Source organism: Ascaphus truei, chromosome 7 (assembly GCF_040206685.1).
Source record: "Ascaphus truei isolate aAscTru1 chromosome 7, aAscTru1.hap1, whole genome shotgun sequence".
NCBI lineage: Eukaryota > Metazoa > Chordata > Amphibia > Anura > Ascaphidae > Ascaphus > Ascaphus truei.
Window position 1 is genome coordinate 11,610,488 of NC_134489.1, and position 24,585 is coordinate 11,635,072.

General features: G+C 46.9%; 1 protein-coding gene across 2 annotated transcripts; it reads left to right on the top strand.

Moving 5' to 3' along the window:
• Positions 1 to 1,369: 1,369 nt before the first annotated feature.
• Positions 1,370 to 23,417, top strand: PPP1R14A (protein phosphatase 1 regulatory inhibitor subunit 14A). Of its 2 annotated transcripts, XM_075607007.1 has the most exons (5): positions 1,370 to 2,537; positions 10,590 to 10,670; positions 13,477 to 13,509; positions 15,881 to 15,931; positions 20,924 to 23,417. In XM_075607007.1, the coding sequence occupies exons 1-5, from the start codon at positions 2,349 to 2,351 to the stop codon at positions 21,032 to 21,034; spliced, it is 465 nt and encodes a 154-aa protein (XP_075463122.1). In that variant the 5' UTR covers positions 1,370 to 2,348; the 3' UTR covers positions 21,035 to 23,417. The 2 variants fall into 2 exon arrangements, with proteins under 2 accessions (XP_075463122.1, XP_075463123.1); XM_075607008.1 differs by lacking the exon at positions 15,881 to 15,931 and having other exon boundaries at positions 1,378 to 2,537.
• Positions 23,418 to 24,585: the final 1,168 nt, after the last annotated feature.

A 24,585-nucleotide genomic window follows, 5' to 3' on the forward strand; every position in this document is an offset into this window, starting at 1 on the left:
GTTTGGGAAGCTCTATACACATTGAGAAGACCTGTTTGAAAAGCTCTGTACAAGTGAAGAATAGACGTACAGAGCTTCCCAAACCTCATCTCTATTCTTCGCATGTACAGAGCTTTCCAAAGCTCATGGGTCTCTTCCTCGTGTACGGAGTTCTCCAAACCTCTCAGGTCTCTTATTGACATTTACAGAGCTTTCCAAACTTAACAAGCCACTTCAACATGTGTACAGAGTTTTCCAAACCTCACAGGTCTCTTCCTCATGTACAGAACTTTCCAAAGCTCGCAGCTCTCATCTTCATATGTATAAACCGTTTCAAATTTCAAAAGTTTTCTCTTCATATGTACAGAGCTTTCAAAACCTCACAGGTCTCTTCTTCGTGTGTACAGACCTCTCCAAACCTCACAGGTCTCTACTTCATGTTTACAGAGCTCTCCAAACCTCACAGGTCTCTTCTTCGTGTGTACAGAGCTTTCACATCTTCTTTTCACGTATACAGAGCTTTCCAAACCTCACATCTATTTTTATCATGTACAGAACTTTCCAAACCTCACAAGTCCCTTCTTCATGTGTACCACAACCTACCTAAGACACATCTACACATCACCAGGACTAAAACAGCTACTGAACCATTGCACTAAAAATTCAGCACAACAGTCACCATTTCCACGGATGTCTCGTTTAGCTAATGTTTCCTTCTCAGGGTAATGGATCTTCAGGAGACTATGTGTTTAACTTCTCGTAACAGACAAACGCTGTTGAAAACTGAAATTCTGAATGTGGCATATTCAATGAAAAATAAAACAATTAAAACACTGAATATGGGAGATAAGAAGGGAATTTAAATACTGAAAGGGGATGATGAAAATGTTATTGAAATGTATGTATGTATGTATGTGTCCCTGATGTGTGTATATTAGCAGAGGGGGAGAGGTATGTGTCCCTGCTGTCTCACCGTATTGAGGTGTGAGAGGTATGCATCCCTGATATCTGTGTATTAGGAGGGGGTAAGAGGTATGTGTCTCTGATGGCTGTGTATTAGAAAGATGTAAGAGGTATGTGTCCCTTATGTCTGTGTATTAGGAGGGGGTAAGAGGTCTGTGTTCCTGATGTCTTTGTATTAGGAGAGGGTGAGAGGTATGGTTCCCTAATGCTTCTGTACAGGAGGGGGTGAGAGGAAGTATGTGCCCCTGTGCTCTCAAGAGGGCGTGAAAGGTCTGCATCCTTCATTGAACCTTGTAGCTGTAGGGCTCTGCGTACCCTCCTCCCTGCAATACAAACTGGCTGCATTATCCTGCCTGGTCACTAGAGCAGTAGCAGCAGCAGCAGCAGCAGCAGCAGCAGCAGCAGCAGCAGCAGCAGCAGCAGCAGCAGCAGCAGCAGCAGCAGCAGCACCACCACCAAGAATCAATATCACATGCACAGTGCGTGTCGGTATCGCTGCGAGACCAGCGGCCAGCGCTCTCTTATCTCACACCGGCATCTCCCTTACTAAGGCAGTGAGTGCGTGATTTGGAGCAGAGCCTGAAGAAGAGCTTACTATTGATGTAGCTGCAGCAAGACTAGCAATACCCCAAGTATCCCAGGTATACAACACCCGGAGCAAAACCAGCTGCTGCCTTATCCGGATCATCACGAGTAAACGAGTACTTCAGTATTAGGCGATACCTTTTTTACCTGGACTAACAATTGATCTAGAGGAACTCCAGGAACCCGCGATCTGTGCGGTTAAACAATATCATTTCAGCAGAATCCTGCATTCATTATTCATGCAGCCAATATCCCTGCACCTGTGTGAGGATCAGCGTCAGCATAGATAACCATTGTCAGCAGGGACCAGCCATTGTACTCCTACAGCTGCATCAAGGTGTCCTGCACATGTGCTATTAGTGGGAATGGCAGGAAGACCAGGCACTGGGTTACTATAGTGTGTATAGCAGCTACACCCAGATCTGCAGCACCTCTCACAGTGTATATAGCAGCTACACCCAGATCTGCAGCACCTCTCACAGTGTATATAGCAGCTACACCCAGATCTGCAGCACCTCTCACAGTGTGTAGCAGCTACACCCAGATCTGCAGCACCTCTCACAGTGTGTAGCAGCTACACCCAGATCTGCAGCACCTCTCACAGTGTAAGGAAGATTTCTAGGTGCATTGTAGTAACTTCTCTGCACTGATCCCAGGACCGGAGCATGTGCAGCCAGCTGAATAATTGGTGCAGCAGCAGTGTTATTTGTAGGGGATTTGAGGAGCGGTAGACACCTACTTTGCTTAATTAGCATCACTAGCCCAGTCCTGTTATCCCGGGACTAGCTTGAGCCTCCGTGCATTTTTGGACAGGCTTAGAAATGGCTGCGAACAAGCTGGGGAAGAGGCTGTTGAAGCCACACACCCCCTCCCGGAACCGGGACCCGGGGCAGGGTGTACAGAAGAGACAAGCCAGGGTGACCGTGAAGTATGACCGCAAGGAGCTGCAGAAGAGGCTGGATGTGGAGAAGTGGATAGATGACAGCATGGAGCAGCTGTACCTGGGGAGGGTGAGTCTCTGTGGGGGTGGGGGAGAGAGAGGAGCACAGGGAGGGGAAGAAAGAGGGGCACAGGGAGGGGAAGAAAGAGGGGCACAGGGAGGGGAAGAAAGAGGGGCACAGGGAGGGGAAGAAAGAGGGACACAGGGAGGGGAAGAAAGAGGGGCACAGGGAGGGGAAGAAAGAGGGGCACAGGGAGGGGAAGAAAGAAGGGCACAGGGAGAGGGGCTGGAGGGGAAGAAAGAGGGGGAGAGGAAGAAAGAGGGGCACAGGGAGGGGAAGAAAGAGGGGCACAGGGAGAGGGGCTGGAGGGGAAGAAAAGGGCTGGAGGGGAAGGGGGCACAGGGAGAGGAAGAAAGGGGCTGGAGGGGAAGAAAGAGAGGCAGAGGGAGAGGGGCTGGAGGGGGAAAAGAGTGGCACAGGGAGAGGAAGAGGGCTGGAGGAGAAGAGGGGCACAGGACGAGGGGAAGAAAGAGGGGCACAGGGAGAGGAAGAAAGAGGGGCACAGGGAGAGGAAGAAAGAGGGTACGGGGAGAGGAAGAAAGAGGGGCACGGGGAGGGGAAGAGGGGCTGGAGGGGAAGAGGGGCTGGAGGGGAAGAAAGAGGGGAAGGTCTAAGAGAGGGGGATGCAGAAGAGGGATACAAGAAGAGATCGGAGAGGGGCACAGGTATAGGGAGGAGTGGGGGCAGGGCGAGGTGGACAGAGGGGGTAGAGGGGAAAGGAGGAGGCATATACCTTAAATACATCTATGCATTATTGACATGGATTTGCTAAAAGTACCTCGCCTATTACCGTATAACAACTTATTTTAGTATAGTGCTGCCCTGAACATAGAATTCTCCTGGCACAAACCCCTGTCTTGCAGAGCTTACAATCTAATAGTTATGATACACTGATTTGGCCAAGGAGCACCCACTTCAAAGGCAATTACATTACTTCTAGTCCACCCCTCACTTCTAAAGAAACCATATAATTAGTTGTGGATGTGTTAACGATGTGTTCTTCCTACATAACGGGTCCCTTAATATACTGTACATCCTTTGATATAGCAGGTTTTGACCCACCTCCCCAGCAGTGCAAGATCTTTGCAACACTTTCCGGTTTGTGATCATTTGTTGCCAATGTTCCCAGCAGTTTGAGCTGCAAACTGTAACAATAGATAATGTTACTTAAGTAAAATAAGAATACATTGTAGCTGCTGAGTTACACCGACTGAATGATTGAAATGGAAAGGTGGCCATTTAGTGAACCCTGGGAAGCGGGATCTTTGCTGATCAATTACTGTACAGTAGAACAAACCAATCATTTTTTTTAAAGTACTGTGTGGACTGCCTTTAAATCCTGCATGGGGGGGGGGGAGCAGGAGCCCAAGTCTTTCTGACAACCGAGGGGTTAATTACAGGATCTCCATGTTTCCAGGTTTATCATTAAAGCAAAGTCGAATATATTCAATATTAAAAGGCAAGCTGGAAATTATGGGGCATATGACATTATTTTAACCTTATCTAACCGTGCTAAAAGTAAAGATTTCTGGAAACGAATGCCTTTTGTGGCCGCTGGGGACGTGTCTGTCAATACAGTGCTTTCTGTACCCTTATACCTCCCCCCCTATCAAGGAACCAATACAGTGCTTTCTGTACCCTTATACCCCCCTATCAAGGAACCAATACAGTGCTTTCTGTACCCTTATACCCCCCTATCAAGGAACCAATACAGTGCTTTCTGTACCCTTATACCCCCCTATCAAGGAACCAATACAGTGCTTTCTGTACCCTTATACCCCCCCCCCCCTATCAAGGAACCAATACAGGTGAGGGGGAAACGCTGGAAATGCTTGTTGAACACCCTGACATCAGACACAAGGCACAGCCACAGGGACTCGCAGCCGTCCCCAGTCTCTGCTTCATGGCTTTTACATATCGACTTTAACAAATGATTTAAAAAATACTTGTAGGTGTCAAATGTGAGTGAAAATGCACCAGCTGCACAGATCTGACCCTTTAAACAGGTCACTGGCATTAGTATTCTTTAATCCTAGAAGGGACTGACCCCTTAATTCAGCATCTTCTAACCTGGCCTGGGCCAGTGTCTGATTTGGGTATCCCACAAGGGGAACCGCTTGTAGGAGAAACTATAGGTTAGGGGCGGCCAACTCCAGTCCTCAGGGGCCACCAACAGGTCAGATTTTCAGGATAACCCTGCTTCAGCACAGGTTGTCACTAATTGAGCCTCCTGTGCTGAAGCACGGATATTATGAACACCTGACCTGTTGGTGGCCCTTGAGGACTGGCGTTGGCAACCCCTGGCCTATAGGCCGTAATGGACAGACATTTTAATATGGCTTGTACTCCTGTATATAAACCCAGGGTCAGGCATGCATTCACCGTACATACACCACCTTGGACCCTGCAATGTCACTCCCCCACCCCCTGAAACATACCCTTAAATAAACACCCGCAAGAAAGGTCTGGACTTTGGCGGTATAAACGGTATAACCGGCTTTATTAAAGTACAACATTAAAAGAACGTCGACTCCCAAAACCCTGCCAGAGCGCTCAATCAGTAAGGCCGACTGCATCCAAGCCGTGGCCCATAACCCATGAAGCCAGGCTCCGCACAGCCCTGGCTGCTCCGCACAGCCCTGGCTGCTCCGCACAGCCCTGGCTGCACCGCACATCCCTGGCTGCTCCGCACAGCCCTGGCTGCACCGCACATCCCTGGCTGCACCGCACAGCCCTGGCTGCTCCGCACATCCCTGGCTGCACCGCACAGCCCTGGCTGCACCGCACATCCCTGACTGCTCCGCACATCCCTGGCTGCACAGCCCTGACTGCTCCGCACATCCCTGGCTGCTCCGCACATCCCTGGCTGCACCGCACAGCCCTGGCTGCTCCGCACATCCCTGGCTGCACCGCACAGCCCTGGTTGCACCGCACAGCCCTGGCTGCTCCGCACATCCCTGGCTGCACCGCACAGCCCTGGCTGCTCCGCACAGCCCTGGCTGCACCGCACAGCCCTGGTTGCACCGCACAGCCCTGGCTGCTCCGCACATCCCTGGCTGCACCGCACAGCCCTGGCTGCTCCGCACAGCCCTGGCTGCTCCGCACATCCCTGGCTGCTCCGCACAGGTCTGGCTGCTCCGCACATCCCTGGCTGCTCCGCACATCCCTAGCTGCTCCGCACAGGTCTGGCTGCTCCGCACAGGTCTGGCTGCTCCGCACATCCCTGGCTGCTCCGCACATCCCTGGCTGCTCCGCGGACTCATCAGCTGCGAGAAGAGCCCCAGGGACCCACTGCACAGTGAGGCCTGTACACTCGCCAGTAACTGCCACCACAAGGCAATACTGTACCACCGGAGCCCCGGCTGGCAAAGTTACTCCGCACTTCATCCAGAAACAACTGCCGTGACACAGGGAACGTGTGTGTGTCTCTGTCTGTGTGTGTGTGTGTGTGTGTCTCTGTCTGTGTGTGTGTGTGTGTGTGTGTCTCTGTGTGGTTATGTCTCTGTGTGGTTGTGTCTCTGTGTGGTTGTGTCTCTGTGTGGTTGTGTCTCTGTGTGGTTGTGTCTCTGTGTGGTTGTGTCTCTGTGTGGTTGTGTCTCTGTGTGGTTGTGTCTCTGTGTGGTTGTGTCTCTGTGTGGTTGTGTCTCTGTGTGGTTGTGTCTCTGTGTGGTTGTGTCTCTGTGTGGTTGTGTCTCTCTGTGGTTGTGTGTCTCTCTGTGGTTGTGTGTCTCTCTGTGTGTGTGTGTGTCTCTGTGTGTGTGTGTGTGTGTCTCTCTCTGTGTGTGTGTGTCTCTGTGTGTCTCTGTGTGTCTCTGTGTACAGTACTGTATGTAAAAACACACCAGACAACGGAAAACCTAACCTAACATGGGGAAGGTGTGTTGGGCCAGCGCTGACCCCTGCCCTCAGCTTGAATAACCTGCTTGCCCCACAGGATCTCCCGCTCCAAACCAATTAACCCTTAGCTGCCTCCAGAGACGGGTAATTCTTGGCCAGGCTGCCCCGTGCCTAAGGAGGTCGGGGCTACTTATTTACACCGACAAGGCGTCATTGAGACTTTCTTCTGTAAGATTTATACAGCTTACAAAATGCTGGCTCTCGTACAGTATGTGCTGCTGGAGACCCCACACAGGGCATATGCCAGCAATTAGCACTCATCCTGCAGCTTATTATTAAATGAAGATGCAGCTGAGCAAATATGTTCATTTACAACCTCAAACCCACCACAAAACAAAAACAAAAAAACACACAAACACACACACACATATGTATATACACACACACACACGTGTGTATATATACATACACACACGTGTGTATATATATATATATATACATACACACACACACACACACGTGTATATACATACACATACACACACACACACACACACGCACACCAGCACTGGCACTCCTGCAAAGTATAAATATAAATGTATTTGGAAGGATTGCTGTTTCGGCCCTTTCTCAGGATAGCACCCTGGTATTTGCTAAATAGGGGTGCTTACACGGCAGTTAAAATATACATCTTTACATCATGTCTAGTTTGACCACGTTGTGTTTAATTTGTAGTGATTGTGGCACACAAGTATTTGTATCTGTGACCGGTGTCGGGGAGGCTCGGCTTGTCTCCTTCCTGTGTCTTGCCGTGAGCACCGCTGATCAATATTGTGTTTGGATCCCATCTAACCCCTTGAGGGGCCTGTGACGTAGCCCAGGGCTGGCCAACGCCAGTCCTCAAGGGCCACCACCAGGTCATGGCTTTAATGATGATAGGGGCTCAGTCATTGACCTATGCTGAAGCAGAGATATCCTTTAAAACCTTGACCTGTTGGTGGCCCTAGAGGCCTGGAGTTGGCCGCTCCTGACGTAGCCACCTTCTCATGATGTGTGGCCCTCCAGGGGCCCCGAGACATGATGTGGCACTCCAGGGGCCCCGAGACATGGTGTGGCACTCCAGGGGCCCCGAGACATGGTGTGGCACTCCAGGAGCCCCAAGACATGATGTGGCACTCCAGGGGCCCCGAGACATGGTGTGGCACTCCAGGGGCCCCGAGACATGATGTGGCACTCCAGGGGCCCCGAGACATGGTGTGGCACTCCAGGGGCCCCGAGACATGGTGTGGCACTCCAGGGGCCCCGAGACATGGTGTGGCACTCCAGGGGCCCCGAGACATGATGGCTACTGTACATCATGTGTTTTTTTTTTTGGGGGGGGGCTCCTTTTCTCGAGGAGATCGCGCTCGCAGTGCTGCACGCGATCTGACCAGTTGGGGGAACAGAAGAGGTGACGCCTCCTCTTTGAGTCGTCGTTGACGTCATGACCAAGTCCTCCAAGAAGCGTCGCCTGACCGCAATGTCGTGGAGCATCTGTGGTCTCTTTTAGGTGCCGCGGCCTGTCCCTTTGCTCAAAGGTTAAAGTGATCGCCTTGAGCAGCTACATTTTGTCTTTTTCATGGCCTACTATTTGTATAATGACGTGCGCCGCTCGTTACCTTTTTTTGCCGTAATTACTTTTTTTTTTTTTAGAAAGTGGGCTTTCTGCGGGGGCGATATAAGTAGTGTCACACGCACACGCACACGCACACGCACACGCGCTGGGACGGTTTTATTGTCACACAATTGACTTGTTACCCACTTTGGCAAATTCCAAGCGGTTAAGATGCCAGTCTGTTAACTCTTCCCACGCTGCAGACTCTTTAACACCTTTTTGTTAACCCATGCACTGCCCGGGGAAAGCAAACGGATGTTAACTAGACCCCATGAGCTAGACCCCATGAGCTAGAACCCATGAACTAGAACCCATGAGATTTTGTGGCTCGTGGGCCACGAATTGACAATGTAAAAGTGCTGAAACCCTGAGACGCTGAGGCAAAAACACGAGTGAGACTTGCAGAAAATTGGTGACAGGTGACCGGACTGGGGTGTATTTTCCCTGGAGGTAGGAAGCCTGTAAATCAACGGGGGGTTTATTCATTGAACAGTGGTAGTGTCAATCGGGGGGATATTGCACAGAAATTCCCATTGACTTTAATGGGTGTTTCCGGGCAAAAGTGACCAGATCGGCACTATCGCAGTTTAGTGGCTGAACATCCCCCCCCCCCCTTCCCTCTGCCAAATATATGTAAAGAAGTGTTATTTTGGCTTGAGACCCTCCTGTATCCTCCCCAGCTGACGTCTCGGATGCCTCGCCTGGGCTTGTGAGGGATTGGTGTCGCTGATAAAGCAGTTTATTGATCATCTTTTCCTCGGTGACTTCTCATGTTGCCTTGAGGGGGGGGGAAGGGGGATGGAGAGTGCAAAGAGACAACCAGCACTGCTCCAATGCAGTATAATGTATTCTGGTGTGACAGAACCAAAATGTCGACCCCAAAATAAATTAAAAAGATAAATAATAAATATACATACACACACACTTCTGATAATGCATGCAGTCCCTGGCACTGGGGGTGTTGACTAAAGGACATTCGTCATTTCTCCGCCAGCTACCATAAAGCGAGCAGGAGACGTGTCTGTCTGACATTGATCAGTGTCCCCCTGGGGCAGCGTGTGTGTGTGTCACTCCCCTAGGGGACCTGAGCTCATTATCTTGTAATAGGGCAGCTGAGGCTAAATTGTATCCATCTGCACAAAGACTGCCCCCCTACACGAGCTGTTGAGCGTGTCATAGTTCAGGTTTTGGGGCTCCTGTTTAATAAAAAAAAGAGTAAAAGGTATATTTTGGGAGCCGGTGAATGTGGGAAATACTATAGGCTGATTTAGATTAAAAAAAACACACGAGTCCGTTGTTGCAACAAAACGATGTCAGTTTCATACAACGCTGGACTGAGGATTTTTAAATATATCAAACCAATTGCCTATTTATTTTATATTTTATTTCTAAAAATGTTTTACCAGGAAGTAATACATTGAGTTACCTCTCGTTTTCAGGTAATTTATGATCCAATAAACACGTTGCTGTGATGAGGTCACTTTGGTCCTACGTGGGACTGACTCTTTAAACACGGGATTTCATCTGCCGCTCTAAATGCTGCTTCAACCTCCTCCTCCCCCCCCCCCTCTCTCCTTTTCTCCTGCCAGGAAGACCAGTGCTAGTAATTGACAAATAATAAACCTAATACTGAAAGCCTCATGTCTATCACCCAACTGGGAGAGCGTGTGCTGTCCTGCACACATTATAAGAGCCCCCTGTGCCTCGTGCTCCCCTCGCAGAATCCTGCAGGCAGAAAAGATTTCAGGGACTCGATATGACGCTTTTTGTTTTGCAAAGAGTATTATTTCTCACTGCACAAACCCCCCCCCCCCCCCCCCCGTGCACTGTTTGCTGACGGCTGGGGGGCTATTTCCTCGGAGAGGACAAATGCACTCCCTGGCAGGGAGCCAGGAGATAGGGCTGACCTGGGATAAGCAGAAGTGGACCAGGCTTTAGCTAGAACCCTTATTCAACATGATGCAAAGCAGCTTCCCAGCGCTGGAGAAGGAAACAGCTCCGATCTCAAAATAACCTTCCACAGCAAGGGCAACACAGCTTCACATTTGTATTGAATTAGTGCCAGCTGACATTACAGAAATAAGCAAGAAAAGCAATGTGTGGTGATGTCTTAAATGTATATGGCTGATGATGATAATAATAATCTTCGTAAGACTGGGATCTGTTGAATAAATTAAACACAGGTTGTTTAGGGAGACATTTGATTTCTATTTCTGGGGTTAGTATGGAATTATGTTTCCTTTATATGACATAATTGTTAAATGTTTCACTTCTGGATCAATAGAATGATAACTGTAGGATGAGTATCTCGGGCAGTTACAATGTAACACAGGCTGAACGCCATGGACACACTTGTCTTTTTCAACTTCATCTACCATGCACACCATATGGCCAACTCCAGTCCTCAAGGGCCACCAACAGGTCAGGTTTTAAGGACCCCCTAGCTTCAGCACAGGTTGCTCAGTCAATGACTGGGCCACTGATTGAGCCATCTGTGCTGAAGCAGGGGGGTCCTTAAAGAACTGGAGTTGGCCACTCCTGATGTACATGCTTGTCTATTTGTCTTCTAGGAGGTCGACATGCCAGATGAAGTTAATATAGACAACCTTCTGGATTTGGAGACAGATGACGAGAGAAGAAGCTGTCTCCAGGTAAAAGGGTAAAAGGGCTTCTTCTATACAAGGCAACGCAGGCACTCAGGCCTCCTACCCAATGTGACGTAAAGTTGTCTTCCCCAGGCTGGAGAAGATTGTAGTCTCGTTCAGTTGAATGGAGCTGATCACTTCTCCAGCGCTGGGAACTTCACTGCATATAGGATAAGGGACACAGACTGTGATTCACTAAGCAGCGATGTATTGATGGGCATTGACTTGAATGTAACGGGGATCGACTGCAATACCGTGCAGCACGGCTTAGTGAATCTGCCCCAGAGGGGTAGTTTCATCCTGTCTCCCCTACGATCAATGAATCAAGATCCTCTGCTCTTATTCCCCCTCCCCCCTGTGATTTGCAGTCTTATGTCACAAAGTGTGACCCCTTTATTTGATGACCCGTTGCTGACCACTCTGGTAGCGAAAGTGTTCCAATTAGGAGGGAGGGGGAGGGGGAGAGAAATATATACATATATATCTATATCGAGATAGATGGCTAGATATTATCTGTCTATAATCTGTGGATCTGTTTAATCCTAACATTAGCTAGTAATGATTGTTCTTCACCTTTTGCCTCACAACTTTATTACATGGCCACCATTAGCACCACAAACATGAACCAATGAATACTGTACAAGCGTTTCCAAAACAATCTGGTAACAGAAGAGATTAGGTAAAGATGGTTAACTCCTGTGCCCCCCCCCCCCAAAAAAATCACCTGGTGACTGTACATTCAAAGTTTACCAAAATGATTTCTACTTTTGTAAAATCCGCTCAATTTTAGTCTAATAAACATGTCCCTGTCACCGGTTTGGTCCCCGTAGGGACTGACCCTTTAATACGTCTACGAATATGAGAGAAGAGACAATTTGCAAGATGAATCTGTATCGTGTTGGTGCTGAGTTTCCTGCGCATAATCCCAGCCTTGTGTAGTAGTGTTGGCTTAACATTTTAGCTAAACTTGCTCCCACGGTCAGAGGAATCCCACCGCTTAGATAAAATGTCTCTTAGATAAAATGTCTCTTAGATAAAATGTCTCTTAGATAAAATGTCTCTTAGATAACATGTCTCTTAGATAACATGTCTCTTAGATAAAATGTCTCTTAGATAAAATGTCTCTTAGATAAAATGTCTCTTAGATAACATGTCTCTTAGATAAAATGTCTCTTAGATAAAATGTCTCTTAGATAAAATGTCTCTTAGATAACATGTCTCTTAGATAACATGTCTCTTAGATAACATGTCTCTTAGATAAAATGTCTCTTAGATAAAATGTCTCTTAGATAAAATGTCTCTTAGATAAAATGTCTCTTAGATAAAATGTCTCTTAGATAAAATGTCTCTTAGATAAAATGTCTCTTAGATAAAATGTCTCTTAGATAAAATGTCTCTTAGATAAAACGTCTCGTTGATACAGAATCCATCACTTTGCAAAATGTGTCACTGACTCCCCAATGGGCTGCTCCATCAAAGCTCTCCGTGTCTTTCTGGAGACTTAACCTCTGTACTGCAGCGCAGCCTCTGTACTGCAGCGCAGCCTCTGTACTGCAGCGCACCCTCTGTACTGCAGCGCAGCCTCTGTACTGCAGCGCAGCCTCTGTACTGCAGCGCAGCCTCTGTACTGCAGCGCAGCCTCTGTACTGCAGCGCAGCCTCTGTACTGCAGCGCACCCTCTGTACTGCAGCGCAGCCTCTGTACTGCAGCGCAGCCTCTGTACTGCAGCGCACCCTCTGTACTGCAGCGCACCCTCTGTACTGCAGCGCAGCCTCTGTACTGCAGCGCAGCCTCTGTACTGCAGCGCAGCCTCTGTACTGCAGCGCACCCTCTGTACTGCAGCGCACCCTCTGTACTGCAGCGCAGCCTCTGTACTGCAGCGCAGCCTCTGTACTGCAGCGCAGCCTCTGTACTGCAGCGCAGCCTCTGTACTGCAGCGCAGCCTCTGTACTGCAGAGCACCCTCTGTACTGCAGCGCAGCCTCTGTACTGCAGCGCACCCTCTGTACTGCAGCGCAGCCTCTGTACTGCAGAGCACCCTCTGTACTGCAGCGCTGCCTCTGTACTGCAGCGCACCCTCTGTACTGCAGCGCAGCCTCTGTACTGCAGCGCTGCCTCTGTACTGCAGCGCTGCCTCTGTACTGCAGCGCACCCTCTGTACTGCAGCGCTGCCTCTGTACTGCAGAGCACCCTCTGTATAGCAGCGCAGCCTCTGTACTGCAGCGCAGCCTCTGTATAGCAGCGCAGCCTCTGTACTGCAGCGCAGCCTCTGTACTGCAGCGCAGCCTCTGTATAGCAGCGCAGCCTCTGTACTGCAGCGCAGCCTCTGTACTGCAGCGCAGCCTCTGTATAGCAGCGCAGCCTCTGTACTGCAGCGCAGCCTCTGTACTGCAGCGCAGCCTCTGTACTGCAGCGCACCACTGCTTTTCCATGTGTAGTCCCACAGTGCATTAATAAACTCCCTTTCTGAGCACAAACACTGTGCAGCTCTTTCTAAAATACGGTCACAGAAGCTTTTTCCCGATTTATATGAATTATGTGCAGTCTTTTGAAGCCAGACCCAGTGTTAATACTTTTCAAGATAATGTCAATAAATACTCTTGTCCCCAGTGATCTTTCTATGCACTTTAGTGATGAACACAAATACTTCACTTTTAGTAAATTATTACAATCTCACAAACGTCACACTCCTGATGCCAGCCACATGCTAACGTGCCAGGACTGGGCACTACTGGTGTAATGTTTGCACTGTGTTTATTACGGTGTCACTGGCGCTGGGACTCCACTGTTAACAGTGACCTTTATTCCCGCAGATCATCCTGAAGTCTTGCAGTAACAACACAGAAGTGAGTCCAGCATCATTTATTAGTGTGGTGATACCTGGTTGGGTCAAAAGTCTTGTCTATCCCAAATCTTTTTGAATTCCTTTACTATATTGGCCTGTGCTGGGAGCCTGTTTCGCAAATTTGCCACCCTGTCTGTGAAGGATTTCTTCAGCCCCCCACCCCCAGCTTCAGAGCAGGACCTCTTGTTCTAGCACTTCTTTATCTGGAAAACTTTCCTTCTGCACCTGGTTAAACGCTGTGTCTCTCTGTGTGTCTCTCTGTGTGTGTCTCTCTGTGTGTGTCTCTCTGTGTGTCTCTCTGTGTGTGTCTCTCTGTGTGTCTCTCTCTGTGTGTCTCTCTCTGTGTGTCTCTCTCTGTGTGTCTCTCTCTGTGTGTCTCTGTGTCTCTCTGTGTGTCTCTCTCTGTGTCTCTCTGTGTCTCTCTGTGTCTCTCTGTGTCTCTCTGTGTCTCTCTGTGTCTCTGTTTAGACTAGGGTAGCCAACTCCAATCCTCAAGGGCCATGAATAGGTCAGGTTTTCAGGATAAGGTGGCTTAGTCTTCGACTGGCCCTGATAATACACTAGTCAGACTGTGTGTGTGTGTGTGTGTGTGTGTGTGTGTGTGTGTGTGTGTGTGTGTGTGTGTATCAAGGCCTTTGCCTTGATAACCTCAGACTACTTTTGGGCTCTAGGGCAAACTCCAAGTTTACCTCCTTGACACTTAATTTTTCGTGTGTGTAACACACACACACCTCTCTATCTCTATATCCCCTGAACGACAAGAGGAGATATTTTCAATTTAACCTACAAATATGCCCAAAAAATAGGCGGTTACTGCTTTATCCCTTGTATTTTAGCTGGTCGTAATGTTTCCGAAGATGGAGCAAATGGGTTAACCACTTTCTGAATGTTTATCCCAAAGTCTTCTTGCCCGCAGCTGAATGGGACATGACTGATTTTAGCAAGGTCATTTCCTCTGCAGTCAGGTGATGGATTGGGCTATTTTTGGAAGGAGCACACCTTTTATGTAGGGCAAATGTGACAAAAAAACATTTCCTGGTGTGCTGTATATGTAGGGGCGTAGCAGCCCTGTAAGCAAAATATTCCCAGGCGTCCAATGTTAGAAGTACAGTATGAGCTGTGTGTGTCTGCGTGCAGATCAGGGTATATCAGTGTGTGCGCTTTTAGACAGTGTGTTGGGGTGGCTCAGCATGTGTATCAGTGTTGCGTGTATGATTGTGTGTTAATGTGTATGTACTGTGTTTATCAGTGCATTTGTGCAGTAGCACTGCTTAGTAAATAGAGCCCGTAGTGGCTTCACAGCTAATCATTGTTCTCTTTGGTAAGATATATTACAATATTCTGCAACAACATTGTCATTGAGACCTATGGAAACAGATATTCTGAGCCAGACTGGGATATATTGTATTTTCTATCACGCACGCGTGCACACATTGATTTATGCACACTCCCATATATAGATAATCCTTATGGAAAAGTGACAGAATAGGGGTGTTATCTGTACCTCCTTGTTCCTTCACACTTCAGCCTGTAGCTGTAAGTAGTACAATGTAAGCCCCAGTCAGGGTGCAGGCTGGACTTCAATCCATTTTTACTGTGTATTTCTGTCATGTTGGATGTAGCATTGGGCTTCTGTCGTCTGTTGTATACATATGCCACGCTCAATAGCATTCCATTTTGACACATATACATATATATATAACAAAAACAAAACAGCGCGGCTCCCATAGCGTAAAATTGTAATTTAATATTAAAAATGTCGTGTGGATGAATCACGGACACTTACAATGTGCAGGTAAAATAAAGACATGAATATAAGATCGTTCGTAGTCACCACGATGGAGCCTCTGTGGAGAGATGATACATGGATGTCCTACACAGTCTTGCTGCGAACGCCAGGTGGGTGCGCACGCACCTAGTCTCCTCCTGGAAATAGATCTCGCGAGAGTGTGAGTCCCCTCCACGTAACAGGATGCTGACACGGAGGTCACACTTCCTGCATCACCATGGTGTAATCCAAGTGCCGGCTCCAAATACAATCGTGTGACTGATAAATAATAAGCTGAAAAGTTCATAGATAGTAAATGGATATAATAAGTCCAATACTAGGAGCTAGTATTGGACTTTTTTCATCCATTTACTGGACACTAGGTGCGCGCGCACCCACCTGGCATTCGCAGCACGAGTGTGTAGGACATCCCAGCACCATCTCTCCACAGAGGCTCCATCGTGGTGACTACGAACGATCTTATATCCATGTCTTTATTTTACCTGCACATTGTAAGTGTCCGTGATTCATCCACACGACATTTTTAATATTAAATTACTATTTTACGCTATGGGAGCCGCGCTGTTTTCTTCTTGTTTTACAGATTGAGAGGAAGGTGGTTTGTCCTGAAGACCGGCAGCGAAACCCAGTAGCAGTATTAAGACACTTTTATTTTTATATTTTTATTTTTTCACCTGTCTCTAGGGGCTTTTTTCCTTTTCCCCCCTCTCCCCCCCCCCCCTCCTCCCACATGTTTGTGTTGTATGTTATAGTATGTTTTAGCATGTATTAGTTTATATCTGTTTACATTTAGTTTATGGTGTACCCCTCTGTGTTATACAACATTACTGTTCAATTTCTATTCCTCTTACTGTGTAGTTGCAGTTAGCGCAGCAGTGCCCCTATATATATATATATTGTGGGGGCTCAGGGGTTCCCAAAAAGAGCTTGCTGGGGTTCTGTGTCTTGAATCCATAGGACAGGAGCTGCCCTGATAAATCCTCACTTTAGCCCTGGAGATATTTTCCTGCAGGGAAAACCTAACAAAGCAATAATTCATACAGTATGAATTATCAACATTAATTACAATCCCCCTTCACCAGCAATATAAGGGGTCAATATATGGTGGCGTAAATGTGCTCATTCTCCTTCTGTGAAGCCTCAGATCCCATCAAATCTTTTAGGACCCCCTGGTATCTATCCCAATTCTCTTTCTGTATTTACCTCTCCCACGCACCCCTGCTGGGGTGCTGTACCATGCACCCACTGCCCTTGCAATGAAGAAGAACTTCCTCCCGTTTCCCCTGAGCTTCCCACCCTCCAGCTTCAGCGTAGGACCTCTGGGTTTTGGCACTTCTTCTTTTCAATGGGAAATGATGTAATCCGTTGCAACACAATGCTGACCCTTCTGGCCCTGAGCGGCAAAAATAAATCACTGACGGGGAACCGCGATAACACAAACCTCCCAGGAGACGACGAAAAGTGACCTCGGTGATAAAACTAGAAGCCGAGCTAATCGCAATGAGCTTGGCCGTCACATAGATGGAGACGTTGGTTAGATACTGTGGAGTCCAGATGTTCTTATGTCTTTACAAGGCCACCTGCTCCCTGCTGTATCATGATGGCAAACATGAGCTGGCAGACTCAGCCATTGGAGACTATCATTCTGAATGTTTAACTAGAGCTTCACTATGTCCTGGTGTTCCATTGTATCAGAGCTTTTTAGCCTTTTAATAGATCAACGTTACCGTTTTTTGATAGAGGAGATTAGTGTGCAGAGCTCTGATCTCTTCTTCACGTGTACAGAGATTTCCAAACCCCCGATCTCTTCTTCACGTGTACAGCGCTTTACATAAAGAGACATGCAAGGTTTGTATACAGTACACATGAAGAAGAGACCTGTGAGGTTTGGAAAGATCTGTACACCCTGAGCCCTATTGTTGGTCGGCGTATGGGCTTATTCGATAAAACTCCTATTCCAGTAAGTGAGTTATCGGACCGGGTCACGGCCCTTTCATTCTGACTTTGGTTCTCTTCTCACATTTTCTGTATTTGCTGTGGGAAAGAGGGGACGTGAACATCTAAATTGTATTCATATTTGTTTCAAAACTTCCGGGAACCAGTTAGCCAGTACCGGATTAGTTTGGTTAATTAACACTTTCATTGCCAGAGGGGCCTACAAGTCTGCTCGTTGGGCACATTAACCCCTTGAGTGCCTGTGTTTGTCTTTAAGCATGACCTGGTAAACTGCTGCTGGGCTTATCGCTTCACCCAACCTAAATATCGTAAGCACTCGGACTCTGAAAACTGGAGCCAACAGGCCACAGCTTTTATTTAACAAACAATGAATAGCAAATTCAATAACCGTAAAACCAAAATGACCACGCTGAGTCCTACCACCCAAACACGTGGCTGCAATGCCACACGGGCACCCCATATGGGGCCTCCCAAGTAAGAGCCACAAGATGCCTGCTCTAAACCACCGATGTCTGACACTAGGGTGCCTGGCAGCCTTCAAGTGGCTCCCGAATAAGCCTCGTCTACCTGATCAGCCCCCGATAATTACTCATAACAAGGGAGGCCATTCTGCCCCCCAAATATGTGACATTAATTCCCCCACTCAAGAATATCGTAACAATAATGAAAGTTATGGGTGAGCGGGCTCATCTCTTTTCCTGCTGCATATGGCTGGCTCTCTATCTAAATAAGCCCACAAACCTGGCCCACAGAACACTTCATGAAGTCCGACTCCCTACAAGATGACGCCAGTAACCCCTTGGCTCTCTCTAAGCACGGCCGGCCACCAGGTCTTGCTGACTATGACAAAGGCTTGCTCCGTCCTTAATGCAGTCTGCACTGATGCCTGTTTTTGTTGTTGTTACAAGCTTGGTTTAGTTACATAGTTACACAGTAGATTAGGTTGAAAAAAGACGTACGTCCAAGTTCAACCTATGATAAATTTAGACAACAGATACTTTATCCTATATCTATACTTACTTATTGATCCAGAGGAAGGCAAACAAAAAACCCCAGTGTCATATCATCCAATGATATCTCATAATGGAAAAAATAAATTCCTTCCTGACTCCAAGAATTGGCAATCAGATTACTCCCTGGATCAACATCCTTCCCATGTTTACTTATTTGGTATATCCCTGTATACCTTTCCTTTCTAAAGAGATGTCCAAACTTTTTATGGACAAATCTATTGTATCTGCCATCAGTCTCCATGGGTAATGAATCCCACAATGTAACTGCCCTTACTGTAAAGAACCCTTTCCTTTGTTGCTGGTGAAATCTCCTTTCCTCCAACCTAAATGGATGACCCCGACTCCTTTGTACTGCCCGTGGGATGAATAGTTCTTTTGCAATTCCTTGTACTGTCCCCGAATATATTTGTATATAGTTATCATAGCCCCTCTTAGACGCCTCTTTTCTAATGTAAATAAATCTAATTTAGCTAGCCTCTCGTTATAAGTTACATTGTCCATCTCCTTTATTAATTTGGTGGCTCTTCTCTGCACTCTCTCTAGTTCCATAATGTATTTTCTAAGGAGTGGTGCCCATATTCAAGGTGTGGTCTTACTAATGCTTTGTAAAGGGGCATAATTATGTTTACTTCCCTTCCATCCATTGCCCGTTTGATGCAAGATAAGATCTTGTTTGCCTTTGCAGCTACTGCATGACTTTGGGCACTATTGGTCAGCTTGCAGTCTACAAGCACTCCTAAATCCTTCTCTATCAAGGATTTCCCCAATTTATTCCCATTTAATTTGTAAGTCGCCTGTTTATTCTTGTATCCCAAATGCATAACCTTACATTTATCTGTATTAAACCTCATGTGCCATTTACCTGCCCACGTTTCCAGTCTCTCCAAGTCCTTCTGAAGAGAAATTACATCCTGCTCTGTTTCTATTACCTTACACAATTTAGTATCAGCAAAGATGGAGACTTTGCTCTCGATGACAACCTCATGGTCATTAATAAACAAGTTTAAAAGCAGGGGTCCTAGTACCGATTTCTTTATTTTGTACACAAACCTCTTGTGTGAAACCGTATCAAAGCCTTAGCAAAATCTAAGTAGACCACATCAACTTCATTACCCTGGTCTAAATTCTTACTTGCCTCCTCAAAGAAACAAACAAGTTTAGTTTGGCAAGATCTATCCTTAATAAATCCATGCTGACTATTACTAATAATTTTGTTTTCCATTAGGTGTTCCTGAATATTATCCCGTATTAAACCTTCAAGTAGTTTCCCCAATATTGAAGTCAAGCTTACAGGTCTGTAATTCCCCGGTTGTGATCTACAGTAGCTCCCTTTTTAAATATAGGCACATCTGCTTTACACCAATCTTGTGGTGCTGAGCCTGTGGAAATGGAGTCCTTGAATATTAAATATAATGATTTGGCTATTACTGAGCTTAACTCCTTGAGAACGCTTGGATGTATGCCATCGGGGCCAGGTGCCTTATTTACTTTAATTTTTTCAAGTCGCTTATGAACTTCTTCCTCAGTTAACCAATTGTTCATTATATGGAGGTTGTGGCTTCCTCCTGCGGCACTACTATTGAACTTGATTCTTCCCTGGTAAACACAGAGGCAAATAATTTGTTTAATACCTCAGCTTTTTCCTTATCTCCAATTATCTGTCTGCCCATCTCACACTGAAAGGGTCCTATATTTTCTTTTCTCATTTTTTTTTGTTATTAAGGTACCTAAAGAACTTTTTAGGGTTGACCTTACTTTCTATTGCAATCCTTTTTTCATTATCCATTTTTGCTAATTTGATTGCCCTTTTGCAATTTTTGTTACATTCCTTATAATTCTGATACAATGCCTCCGTCCCTTGTGACTTAAAAAATCTAAACGCCTTCCTCTTCTTTTCCATTTCCTCCCCTACCTGTTTATTTAGCCACATTGGTTTTCACTTATTTCTTTTATACTTATTACCCAAGGGTATACACTGATAAGTGTGCTTTTCTAACAATGTTTTAACGACTGCCCATTTATCTTCTAAAATTTTCCCTGCAAAAACATAGTCCCAATGTATTACTTGTAGATTAGACCTCAGTTTATTAAAATCTGCCTTTCTAACGTTTAAGGTCTTTGTTGAACCCAAATGATCTGGTTTTTTTTTTTTTTCTCATTTAAAATCCAATGCTCCCTTCAGGAGATCTAAGCATTGGAAATGTTAAGAAAAGGGAGGTTAAAATGAAGTTCTCCCCAGAGCACAGTTTACAGGTTACTGTGATAACCTCAGAAGCTAAAGATCATCATTGTAACAATACAAAACGCTTAAAGAGCATGAGCTGATTAGGGGGAAAGATACTAACATGACATAAGGTAAACTCATAAAGGTGTGTGTGTGTGTGTGTGTGTGTGTGTGCGTACCCCCCTCTACTCTGCCCCTCTCTTCTTCCTGTGGCTAATTCTTTCCTGGCCACCCTGCTAATTTCCTCCTGTGATGTCCCGCACTATGAGACGCACTAATTCTTTCTGCACCGTGACAAAATATGGACTACCCCAACTTTAACCCATTAAACACGGCATTGGGTCATGCTGGTCCTACATGGGACTGACCCTTTAGACCTGGCATGGAATATGTTACATGTCTCTGTGCCTTCTCTCTTTGTCTTTTTTTATAGAGCTTCATCCGGGATCTGCTGCTTAAGTTGAAGGGACTTCCGAAACAGACCCTTCTGAGGAAGAATGGGCTTGAGGGACACCCAGAGGACCAGATCCGGGAACACGCGTGACCCCCACCCTAATGCCCAGCTGGGGGGGTCAAAATGCAAAGACTGCCTACAGCTCACTACATCAAAATGGACCTGCAGTATAGACGAGGCAGCAATGCGGACACTAAGGGGGGCGCTTTCTGATGATGGTACAGCGATAAGGCACTCAGGACTTAGAAGGACAATTTGCCTTGTGCCAACGCAAATCATGGGTGCCTTATTGCTTTAACCTATTTGCTGTCAGAGGCCTGCAACATATTACAGGGTCATCTGTCACCAAAGGGGTTAAGTAGGAATGGCTGGGTAATGTTGCTGTGTTTTAACCTGTTTGCTGCCAGAGTGGCCCACAAATGCATTGCAACCCGTGCAGGGTTATCTGAATGAATGATCTGTAATGACCACTGCCATTCTTTCCAAGCCCTATAAGGTCATCATTAATCCTTCGGACATAGTCACCCCGTACCTGGCTCTTCTGCAGGTTTCTCCCGGGGCCTAGCGCAGTTATTTGGGAAAATATCGCTTTTTTTCGCAGCAAAAATGGGTTATGACATGCAGTGCGATCTAATATGCCAAGCAATGCTTTGCTGGCAGTGAAGGGGTTAATGGTACCCACTGCCATTTCTAGCTGCTGACCCCCCTAATGCAGCACCTGATGCTCTATAACTACTGCACAAATTCACCAACACACAATGACCCCTCTGCAAGTGAAGGGGTTTTAAGGTGAAGTCCTGCATATGACACCATTTATTTTTTATTTGCAAAGGCCCGAGGCCTGCAGTAGAGTGTCCACACCACAATCTTTGCTGTTCTTGCTCTGCTTCAGCAGTTAGAACAGTGATGCCCTCTTATCCTGAGCTTCTTTGATAACATTTTTTGATGTCTAAATAGGTCACTGAGGGGGGTATTTAGCAGCTACTTTCATTTAGGGGTTGGGGTCATAGTTCAGCAATAAAATACTGTTTAAATATCAGCGAGTGGGGAAGAAACCAGAACAGGGGCGGCAAACTCCAGTCCTCAAGGGCCACCAGCAGGTTAGGTTTTCAGGATATCCCTGCTTCAGCACAGGTGGCTGAATCCGTGGCTTAGTCATTTTGACAGAGCCCCCTGTCAGAAGCAGGGACATCCTGCAAACCTGACCTGTGGTCTTTGAAATCGGAGTTGGCCGTCCCTGCACCAGAGAGGGAAAACAGAGACCGTATTGCAGTGTGGGGAAGACCCCCTGTACATTTAGTTTGTATTTGTTCAAGTGGGAACGTCACCTTTATAACACGGGGCTGCTCCATTCCCCACGATGGTGTGAAGTATTTACAGGCCAAAAATATCCATTGCAATTTCCAGTAAGTGTTACAAAATAATCCGTTTCTGACGTCAGCCAATCGGAACGCTCCATTACGCTGGAGTTAGCGGTCTTATGTCAATACAACGGGCGCCTCTTACCTACACCAACAAAAAAGGCAAACGCAGCGCACTGCCCGGGAGCCGGTGGTATGAAGATGTATTGTCTATTAAACATTACCAAAAGGAGGTGTGAAGCCTATGTTTAATAGACAATACATTTTCATATTTTTATACCCCCAGCCCCCTGGGCAGTGAGCTGCTTTTTGCCTCTCGTTGCTGTTCGGAGTCCTATCAGCGGCTGGACACGTCACTAAAGAACCCAAGTGGCTCTAGGAGGGGGGGGGGGGAGGTGTGTAAGATCAATAGAAGACATTATTATTACTCAGGATTTACTGCAGGATGTGCTGAGTTTTGGACTTGTATTATATTTTTGTCCAATGAGGTTACAGCGCAGGGACATTATCCTTTGACCACTGCCGTCAGGAGAATTGAGACATATCATGCATTGGTCACTCACTCGGTAGTGTACCCACTCCACATTACAGTTGTACTGTACTGATTCATTCATTGAACAGGATTTGTATCTTATTCCGGAACCGCTGGGGCACTCACTATTGTATATCTTTGTACCGCCTCCTACTTCCACATCTGATTGGCTCAGAAATGATTATCATAAAAATGCTGAACTTGCACAGCCCACAGACTTTTCCATTCTGCCACAATGCATAGAGGGAGCACCGTGTTATCTACACTTTTTGTGTAACCAATTTTCTAATATGCACAAAGGCACTCGCCTGATGACGGGGTGTCTGATTTTTAGAGGCCTGAAAGGTTAGGGGGGACACGCTCTGCTAAGCCTCTCCCAGTATTAGGATTCCTGTGCACAATGCGCCTTCTTATCCCATATGATGAAGCTGAGTAACAATAGGCACAATTTCACAATTCATACTCTGGACGGATGTAACCTCTTATTTGTATTACTATAGCACAGTGTATTTCGCTTTAAATACAGATAGATTTCATATTTATGCTTTTGTTACTTAAAAAAATAACAATATTGTGATACAGCTGTTTTTTGTTTTTAAAATAAATTTTTACTTTATAAAGTTATTTTTAAGTGTATATTGTGTTTTTGCTGTAGTGTGTGTCCAGCACTGTGTGAGCCTGTCCCTGATACTCCGCAGTCAGGAGGTCACCTTACATTAGATATAAACCCAGCACTGTGTGAGCCTGTCCCTGATACTCTGCAGTCAGGAGGTCACCCTGCATTAGATATAAACCCAGCACTGTGTGAGCCTGTCCCTGATACTCTGCAGTCAGGAGGTCCCCCTGCATTAGATATAAACCCAGCACTGTGTGAGCCTGTCCCTGATACTCTGCAGTCAGGAGGTCCCCCTGCATTAGATATAAACCCAGCACTGTGTGAGCCTGTCCCTGATACTCTGCAGTCAGGAGGTCACCCTGCATTAGATATAAACCCAGCACTGTGTGAGCCTGTCCCTGATACTCTGCAGTCAGGAGGTCCCCCTGCATTAGATATAAACCCAGCACTGTGCGAGCCTGTCCCTGATACTCTGCAGTCAGGAGGCCCCCCTGCATTAGATATAAACCCAGCACTGTGTGAGCCTGTCCCTGATACTCTGCAGTCAGGAGGTCCCCCTGCATTAGATATAAACCCAGCACTGTGTGAGCCTGTCCCTGATACTCGGCAGTCAGGAGGTCACCCTGCATTAGATATAGACCCAGCACTGTGTGAGCCTGTCCCTGATACTCTGCAGTCAGGAGGTCCCACTGCATTAGATATAAACCCAGCACTGTGTGAGCCTGTCCCTGATACTCTGCAGTCAGGACGTCGCCCTACATTAGATATAAACCCAGGACTGTCTGAGCCTGTCCCTGATACTCTGCAGTCAGGAGGTCCCCCTGCATTAGATATAAACCCAGCACTGTGTGAGCCTGTCCCTGATACTCTGCAGTCAGGAGGTCCCCCTGCATTAGATATAGACCCAGCACTGTGTGAGCCTGTCCCTGATACTCTGCAGTCAGGAGGTCCCCATGCATTATAGACCCAGCACTGTGTGAGCCTGTCCCTGATACTCTGCAGTCAGGAGGTCCCCCTGCATTAGATATAGACCCAGCACTGTGTGAGCCTGTCCCTGATACTCTGCAGTCAGGAGGTCCCCCTGCATTAGATATAAACCCAGCACTGTGCGAGCCTGTCCCTGATACTCTGC

Coding starts and splice junctions, on each gene's coding strand:
- PPP1R14A (XM_075607007.1), top strand. CDS start 2,349: ATGGCTGCGAACAAGCTGGGGAAGAGGCTGTTGAAGCCACACACCCCC. Junction 2,538..10,589: donor AGCAGCTGTACCTGGGGAGG/GTGAGTCTCTGT, acceptor TTTGTCTTCTAG/GAGGTCGACATGCCAGATGA. Junction 15,932..20,923: donor GGCAGCGAAACCCAGTAGCA/GTATTAAGACAC, acceptor CTTTTTTTATAG/AGCTTCATCCGGGATCTGCT.